Here is a 9,576-nt window from a genome sequence, read left to right on the forward strand (position 1 = left end):
CTAACGCCTAGAAACTTCCGCGAGAGTATTTAAACTGCTGATTTTTGGGTCTCTCGGCCACTTCTGTTCCATCTTTCAGTGTGTTAAGTACATAGCAGGGGGCGGGAAGCGCCTCTTTCTTCTCCAGCCGTTCAACACAAGGTAATGGCCGATTAACAACTTCTTTCTTTGCTAGCTCAGCAGTTTAACTTTCGGGGCGGGTTCTAAGCGTTCAGCCATGTGACCTTTTCCTAAAATGTAACTACTCCTTTCATATATTCTCTTTTAAAACGACATATTGGGATAGAGAGTGCTAACCCTCTCGAGCTCCCACTCACATTGTCTTGAGGTGAACTTATTTTCTCAACCTATTTTTCGTTAATGTAAAACAAATTGTTCTTTTCTTAAGTCACCTCTTTAGCATGGGATTAGCCCTTGTATTAACGGCCTAGTGCCAAGTAGGTCTTAATCAAAGTGTATTAGGAGTGCAAGTTCACCTCCTCTCAAATTGTTATTTTAGAGGTCATTTAATTAACCTGCTTTTCTTTTAATAGACCTCAGTAGATTGGGTATTTTACCCCTGTGTTTATGTCCGTTGAGGACAACTTGAAGGTGGAGTTTGGTGTGGCCTGGGAGAGGCTTAAATTTTGAGAGCGAGTGGCTCTTTTGAAAATTCTGGGTTGTATGCCTCATGGGGGTTTTTTAGTGTAATTTGGAGCAAGGTCTCCTAGGTATGAATGGGGTTTTCTCCCCCTCTGTTAAAACTTGTGTTTGAGGTAAAACTGAGCTGATTGCCCAAGCATTGTGAAGTCAGGGCGCGAAGCCCAAATTCTGTAAATATTGTAACTAACCCCTTTTGAATTGCTACTTTGTACCTGCCATGCTTGTTATTTCTTTGTTTTCGAAAAGAAAATATAACCTTGTTAATTTTTAAATTAATTTTACATTGCACTATAATTTCGTAGCTTGAAACCCATTCACACCCGCACCTTCTTTCACCTCTACCTACCACGGAAAAGTCCGTAACAATAATAAATGATACATTATTTATGACCGAATAAAATAAAAAACTTGTTTACATTTCGATAGCGGCGGCAGCATGTAGTCATTTGTTTTCTATGCATCAGTATGAAAAATGTAAGGTTCAAATTCACACTGAAATGAAAACTTAATTTTGGCAAACTGAGATGATAAATTCTGTGGTGAATACAGAAGTGAGCGTTATCCGAGATGATGACATTAATTTATCTAATTTATCGGAGTTTTTGGAAAGCTAAGATAACAGCAAAAGTAAGTAACGTTGGTGAATACGGGCCTAAGTGATCACCAATAATGGCGTGTAGCCTCCGAAGAGGCCTGGTGGCGTCTTGAGAGAGAGAGATATACACACACACATTGGAATTAACCAATGAAGGTTAAAATCTCCAACTTGGCTGGGAATCAAACTCGGGACCTTGTGGATCAAAGGCCAGCACACTAACCATTTAGCTATGGAGCCGGACTAAATGATCAATGCATATATTTTTGTACTCACCATAATTTAGAATCTACATATTGCCCAAGATTCCTAAACCATTTCTGTGGTATTGCCTGCCTTAGTAACAGGCACACACAAAATTCTCCTAAGAAGTAATCGTCAATTTCAAGTAAAACAACCAAACCCATACAAATCAGAACACTACATACTCTCTTATCTCGTCAGGGTAATGTTTTGCCGGGTAGTTTCAACAGTGCCAGTTTTTCTTTGTAAATATTCAGCATAAATATTCGTCTGCTTTACTACAAGCTCATAAAATTCCCATCCCACAAATAATTGAATTTTTTCCTTTTTTTCTGAACTTCCAGAAAGTAAATCACTATTTCAATGAGCACTGTTTTCCGTAATTCCAGTTCATTCAAATGCTTATCCTACATTACTTGTAACATTTCTCCGTAGCCCTATCCCTCAGTCTTCACATAATTCAAGTTTTTATGATTCTCGAAATCATCATCTCTTCTACATTAATCACAATATTATTCTGAACCTCTACTAGAAAGTTTACTATCTCCACTAAATTTCCCCCCCCCCCTTAGGGGCTTTACGTCGCACCGACACAGATAGGTCTTATGGCGACGATGGGATAGGAAAGGTCTAGGAGTTGGAAGGAAGCAGCCGTGGCCATAATTAAGGTACAGCCCCAGCATTTGCCTGGTGTGAAAATGGGAAACCACGGAAAACCATTTTCAGGACTGCCGATAGTGGGATTCGAACCTACTATCTCCCGGATGCAAGCTCACAGCCGCGCGCCTCTACACGCACGGTAAATATCCTCTAACCGGAATACAATGAATATAAACTAGGTCTGCTTGTGAAATACACACAGGAAAGACTGTCAACAAAATGCTGAGAACTTGCCAAGTCATGGGAATGCACCGTGGTTTCACAAAACCCTTTAATATGCCTGCCAACACACTTCTAATGACCTTGTGTGTAATAAGAGCTTTGGAGCGTTCAGCACGGCAGCTGTGTCATTAAAAAACTGAGCGTTCTGGAGCAATAGAAACAGCATAAGGTTAATATTTGCAATCAACATAATATGCACTCACACTTCTGTTTGTGGTAATGAGTATATTACCTGAAGGGGAGTCAGAGTACACTTGTCCTCGCTGAGCCTCGCCCCTCCCTCGACGTGGGCCCCTCTCTCTAAAAGGAGTCTGGCCGTATTGCAGGTACCTTGAAGAGCAGCGTAGGTGAGGGCCGTCCAGTGCTGGGTCTCGGCATTTACACATGGGCATCCAGGAGTACCGCTGGGCGGCGTCTCCAGGTCGGCATCAGCACCGGCATCCAGCAGGCAACGGGTGGCGGCCTCATCGTGACGTAGCACGGCCAACATCAGAGGGGATAACCCGCTCTCATTCACGCTATTCAGTTTCTGCGCAGCAAGCAAGTAAAAACAATTATAAGTTGCATTATAGGGCAGGCCATGACAAATGTTATTAAATCTAGGAGCCAGGTAATTTTTCCTAGTATGACATCATTAATATACTGGCATCTGGCCTTCTGAAAAATAAAACATGGTAGTAATAGCAATAGGTCATGTGATTTTATAGTTTTATACACTACAACAGATTACCGCACAATGTAAAGAGAACAGGGCACTGAACTAAATAAAACATACAAATGTATGGAAGTAGCCAACTGTTGCATACTTACATATTGATACTGCTCTCAGAAATGTGTAAAATGTAAATATCGAAGTGAATATTGTCATCAACAACACCAAATTGCACAATTCCTATGCATTAGTCTGTCATGTTAAAGGATTAGTAACTTAAAATTTAAATATTATCTTCCTATCTAAAAACAAATATGATACAAAGAACAAGCCATACTTCACAAGACATTCATATTTTGCCCTTTTGTGTCCAGGCACATGCCTAGGAGCTTTGTATGCTGTCAACATACAGAAATAAATTCCACGAGAGTAGATTTTATTTCACTTTACAATAGCAAACAAGATTTTATTTTGATAGTAAAGGGGCATCGCAGGATATTATTCATGTCATTTACCTGAGAAAAATATTTGAGTTATTTCTATGTAGGTAATACTTTCTTCATGAGAGGTTTTCTTCACAACAAAACGTTTGTACTTAACACTCATTTTTCTTCTATTGCTGATATAATGCGGTCTTGATTATTATTTAAAATTGTAATAACATTAATATCAGAGCAGAAATCGCCCAGAGTGTCAAGGGGCTGTGTATTATTACATGCACTTTACAGTTCAGCGACACCAAACCAGGAATTGAAACATATAAAGAAGGAGATTATACTCAACTCGAAAAAGAAGGTGCCAAAGAAAGGGCATCTATGACCAAACTAATTGCTATCTTAAGTCAGGACGGGATCATTACCATTTCCATTAGAACAGAATCATATTCCGCTATTTTGATTAAGGAGACTTGCGAGGCAAGGACTTAATACTATGACAACGCACCACAGTACAGAAAAAAGAGAAAATTGATACTACTTTGTTTGCAAATGAGATTAAATTTAAACTGAATAAACTTCCAGTCAATATAATATTGACATGTAAACATGTTTGCCACTAGCCCAGCCAACCGTTCTCTGTGTTGGTGTGTATCAGCACCCTGCTGCCCTCTCTCCTTCCTTTGAGTTTAGAAAATCATCAACGAGCCACATATTCATGATTTTATTTTTCTTGTGAGGCTCCGAAGGTCTAACCTTGACCGTGCATCAGTTACAACCCTTGAACAAGGGAAATACCAAACAAACAATTCATTTTCAGTTCAGTGTCACCATGCCCTCATGAAACAAGTGTTGACACACTCCAGCTGATCAGCCTGAAAATATGGTAAATGAAATTCATGCCGATGGCTTTGGGCTGGGGAAACCTGGGAGTTAAGGAGATAAGCTGCTCGACTAAGTGGCGAGTTCCGAGCTGACAGTGAGGTGTGTCAACACTTGTTTTGTGATGAACCTGAAAAGATCTTATTAACTGATACACATACCCTGATAAAAACTAAACCAGAAAATATAAACCCACCTACAGCAAAAGAAGTTAAAACAGTGCTTAAGGAAAGAAGAACTACAAAGCGTGTGGGGAGGACCAGATATTTGCAGAGATGTGGAAATACGCCAGCAGGGTGACTCGGACATCCTTCCATATGATATTACAAAAGAAAACTGGACAACAGCTTTAATTAATCCAAGTCATAAGAAAGGTGAAAGAAGTAATCCAGACAACTATAGAGATATTTCCATTCTTGACTGCACTTATAAGATTTTCTCTAAGATACTATTTAATCGGATTAAAGAACAACTTGATCAAGAGTTAGGTGAATAACAGGGAGGCTTCAGGCCTTGGAAAAACTACTCTGAACAAATAATAACTTTGAAGCTAGTCATGGCATATTACAGAAAATGAAACAAGCCCCTTTCAATAATGTTTATAGATTTCAAGAAAGCTTACGACTCCATCCACAGACCATAAAATTGATTGAACTTACTCTAACTAGTACAATTTCAAAAATTAAGTTCAGAGGAGAACTTTCTGAACCATTCTTGGTAACAACTGGTTTAAAACAGGGTGATGGATTGTCACTTCTTCTTTTTAACTGTGCACTACAGTACATTATAAGAAAATGGTATAAGAACATCTCGAAAAGTATAAAAATTGGAACCCAGAAGGATAACACACATTCGAACAGTCTAGGATTTGCTGATGATCTAGCTCTTCTGGCCAATGATATTCAGGAAACAAAACAACAAATAAAATCTTTACAGGAAATAGCTCAAAATATTGGTTTGAAAATTTCATTTGAAAAAACAGAAATTATGCTAACTCAACTTCAGCTTGCAAACAAAATTAAGCTGGGAGACCGAGAAATAAAAATTGTGGAAATATTTAAATATTTAGGTGAAATAATCACATATAACCTGAACGAGAAACCAGCATGACAAAATAGAATAGATAAACTGGTTACAGCACAGCATGTTACCAAGAATACATATAATAAAAATTGTCTCTCATTAGCAACCAAACTGAAACACTACAAAACAATCAACCAGCCACAAGTTACATATGCACGTGAAACATTAGTCAAAACAACGAACACAGTTGCAACAGATAGAGTACTCAAGTTAGAAAGGAGAATAGGGAGAACCTGTTTAAATAAAAATTATCAAGTAAATGGAGTCTTGAGACTAGCTTCCAATGAAATAGTTTATAAAGAAAAAGAACTTGTGACTAGGACAATGAAAAAAAAAATATATATATATCATTCTTAGGGCAACTAATACGGTCACCAGAAAATAGAATCAGTAGAAAAATAATAGAAAAATTATGGAACAGTAAGAGTACAAATAATATTAGATGGATCACAGAACTTAAGAAGTCATCAGAGAGTTAGATATTACAGTAGAAGATTGAAAATACAAAACAAATACACTCAAAATATTGAAAGATAAACACACTACTCTACAGACGAAAATCAACAAGCACAGAATAGGAAGATTTTTGTTTTTGTTTTTTGCTAGTTGCTTTACGTCACACCAACACAGATAGGTCTTATGGCGACGATGGGATAGGAACGGCCTAGGAATTGGAAGGAAGCAGCCGTGGCCTAATAGGAAGAGTGATTCCAGAAGCAGAAAGAAAATTACGTTCAGAAAAGATGAAACAGTATTGGGCTGACAAAAAGAAGAATAACCTCCATAAACCTGACTAAGTAGTCTTATGTTGGCAAAAAAATAAAACTAAATAAATAAATAAATAAATAAATAAATAAATAAATAAATAAATAAATAAATAAATAAATAAATAAATAAATAAATAAATAAATAAATAAATAAATAAATAAATAAATAAATAAATAAATAAATAAATAAATAAATAAATAAAGATAAAAGTTGGAATTCAAGAAGACAAACTGGGCAGAGGAAATGCAGATTGGAATAATTTACCAAGGAAGATGTTTGATAAATTTACATCATCATCATCATCATCATCATTTCCCAACTCCAGTTTCCCGGGTGTGGTGTACAAGCACTCGCCATCTCCTGTCTTCATACATCTTCTGATCCAGTATATCCTCCCACTTGTATCCTCTCTCCTCCACATCTGATCTTACAGTCTCTATCCAGCTTTTTCTTGGTCTTCCCTGTGGTCTTCTTCCTACGAGATTAAGGTCGAAATATTTTCTGGCAGGTCTTTCCCTGTTCATTCTCATTATGTGCCCATACCACTGAAGTCTGCGTTTCTTTATGACACTGATAATAGGAACCTCAATACCAGCTACTTTCCTATTCACTTCATTTCTGATCTTATCCTTTCTGGTTGTTTGGTTCACAGTTCTAATGAATCTCATTTCAGTTGCTTGGATTCTATTAAGTCTTTGTTTAGTAGGGTACATGTCTCTAAACCGTATGTGAGGATTGGTACGAAGTAAGTGTGGTACACGATTGTTTTCGCTTTCTGTGGTATTTTGCAGTCCCAGAGGAGATTCCTGACTTGACTGTAAAGTTCAATGCTTTCTGTGTCCTGCTGAGTATTTCCTGCCTAACAGTGTTGTCTTTCGATATTGTGTTTGCGAGGTACTTGAAGTGGGAAGCTGATTCGATTTTTGCTCCTTCCAGAAATATATTTGAGCTTGTTCCTTCCCTGCTGATGGTCATTTCCACTGTCTTTGTTTTGCTCATCTTCAGTCCAAAATTTACACCTTCTTTGAAATAATTTAAGAAAAAATTAGGTAAAATTGATAGGACACCTGCCACCTGGGTAGCAGTCCTAAATGCAGATCAGTGGTGACTGATTGATTGATTGATTGATTGATTGATTGATTGATTGATTGAAAGACCAACTGAAAAAATCCTGGCTGTCTCAAAATGTGTCCTATCAATATATCTCCTTTGGTCAAAAGATACCATGGGGGGGGGAAGGCAGGGTTTGAGGAATGTACAACACTTACCTTGCTAGGCGGCAGCAACTGCAGCGCATGAGATATTAGATCTGAGCGGCCACTGCTCAACATACGGAATGCTAACTCGTGCTTTAACTTGCGTACACATTCCAGCTCGTCGCCCTGGCGCTTTGAACAGACTGCTTCTTCTGTCCTACAAAACGGAATGAGAGGATACATTAGCTCTACTCTAACTATCAAGGAACATCTCCCCAGCAGCTCTTCTGCTTCATCCTGGGGGCTACAGGAGTACACTGCTGAGACGTCCTTAGTTATGAAGTGCAAGTGTGAGATAAAAACAAAACCAAGCACACAGACAAAAGTGAGAAAACTGTTCTTTAATAAAGATAGCAACGCAGCCTCCGCCTTCGGATGTTGCAAGCCATAGCCTATATGAAGCGACAAAGTAGATCAGAACAAAGATCTAATGAATGGAAAAATGGTAATATAACCCAACTTAAAAACTGTAAATAAATGTAGATGTATTGATTAGATGGACTATTATATTACCATTTTTCTATTCCACAGTAAATTTTCAATATGGAATTACAATGAAATTTATTGTATGCAATAAAGATCTAAGGAGTACCCCAGAATTGATGCACATCTCATGTGTGGGAAAAAATGAATCCTGTTTTATTTCAGATCCTTCACCTGGAGTTCTGGAAAGGATACAAGGCCATTATGGCAATATGAACTGAATTGTCCAGGGAGATGCAAGAAGAGGAGGGAGTTCTGTGAAGTCTGAACCCACATCTTTTCAGTTTCGGCAGACTGAATAACCTAACAGTTATAAATTAAGAGGATGAAGTTAGACGATCCACAGCCTGACGCAGGAGCTCCCTCGATAAGGGTGATGAATGAAGAAGAGTAGCATTACAAAAATTTTGCAAAGTTTGAGCTGGGAAGACTTGGGAGAAAGGAGACAAGCTGTTCGACTAAGTGGTATGTATTTACAATTCTTGTTTTTATTATCCACTCAATTCAATACATAAAATGTTTATTGTCCCTAAAGGGACATTACAATACAAACGTTAATTGGGACATATTTCGCTCGCTGTATCGAGTATCTTCAGCCATCTTTTATATGATTTTCTCAAGGTTGAGTCATACATTAAACCTCTGAATACCTTTCTAGATCCTAAAGTCCACAAGCCATTCATTATATTATTAGCTTAACTAAGAATCAAGTAGGATTATATGATGTGCAGACTAACCAGATCTGTCGGATAGGACAATCCACACCCGGAAGCAGAAGGCGAGCGGCCTGCATCACATCGTCCTGATCCAGAGTGCTCGAGTGACGGTGTTCTGCGTGAGCGGCTGTCACACGTAGCCACTCCACCAGCGGAGGTAGCACCACGTACGCTCGTTCGTACACCAACTCTTGGATGGGCGCTGCGTGTTCTGCGTGCTCCAACTGGAAGCAAACAACAACTTCAAGGGAGGGACAGTTGGTACTAAGTAATGGAAAAACAAGAAAGATAGGAACGTCAAAAGGAACGCAATTTCTAATCACCGGATTGCGTGCCAAAAGCTAGGATTCAATTCCAAACCCCTTCATCGTGTTCATATGGAGTGATGGCATGAGACACTGCTGATGGTGATTGGTCTGTCACAAGAGTCTCATTCAGCATCCTTAATCACCATCTCTATTATACTTAGGTTGCGGCATTTTAGAGATTCTGATTTGTGCTACTCACAATATTGTTGCGGGTCATTTTATTCTATCGAGTAGCATGCACCTCACAATTTGTGAACTGATGTCATCTTGGAAAATACAGTGAAACCTCCTTAGTACGTTCCTCATTAACACGTTTTCCCGCTTAGCACATCGCATATTCGAAGTCCCGTTTCTCATCATATTAAATATATATAAAAATACCTCACTTATCGCGTCATGAATTTTCACTATTACAGTTTAGTACAATCACCTTTTTCCAAGCCCTGAAAATGTCATTTGTCGCAGTCGCACGTAGTCGAGTATAACCTCCAATTCATTGTCGAAGAGTGTGACCTCCCCCCACACTGCTCCAAAATAAAAAGCTTCTACTAACATTTGTTTTAGAAAGAGTGTGATCTTCAATAATACTTGGATATTTTTATTGGCCCCCGTGCACAGTTTTCATATGTGTT

The 9,576-nt window shown here is 38.4% G+C and overlaps 1 protein-coding gene across 1 annotated transcript in view; it reads right to left on the reverse strand.

Moving 5' to 3' along the window:
- Positions 1-9,576, reverse strand: part of LOC136884440 (ankyrin repeat and BTB/POZ domain-containing protein 2) — a 309,915-nt gene that overhangs the window by 53,039 nt on the left and 247,300 nt on the right. The window contains exons 12-14 of the mRNA XM_067156605.2: positions 8,658-8,860; positions 7,450-7,594; positions 2,595-2,891 (exon numbers count right to left, since the gene is read on the reverse strand). Coding sequence (XP_067012706.2) covers positions 2,595-2,891; positions 7,450-7,594; positions 8,658-8,860 — 645 coding nt within the window. The remainder of the gene's footprint in view (positions 1-2,594; positions 2,892-7,449; positions 7,595-8,657; positions 8,861-9,576) is intronic.

This window comes from Anabrus simplex, chromosome 12 (assembly GCF_040414725.1).
Source record: "Anabrus simplex isolate iqAnaSimp1 chromosome 12, ASM4041472v1, whole genome shotgun sequence".
Classification (NCBI taxonomy): domain Eukaryota; kingdom Metazoa; phylum Arthropoda; class Insecta; order Orthoptera; family Tettigoniidae; genus Anabrus; species Anabrus simplex.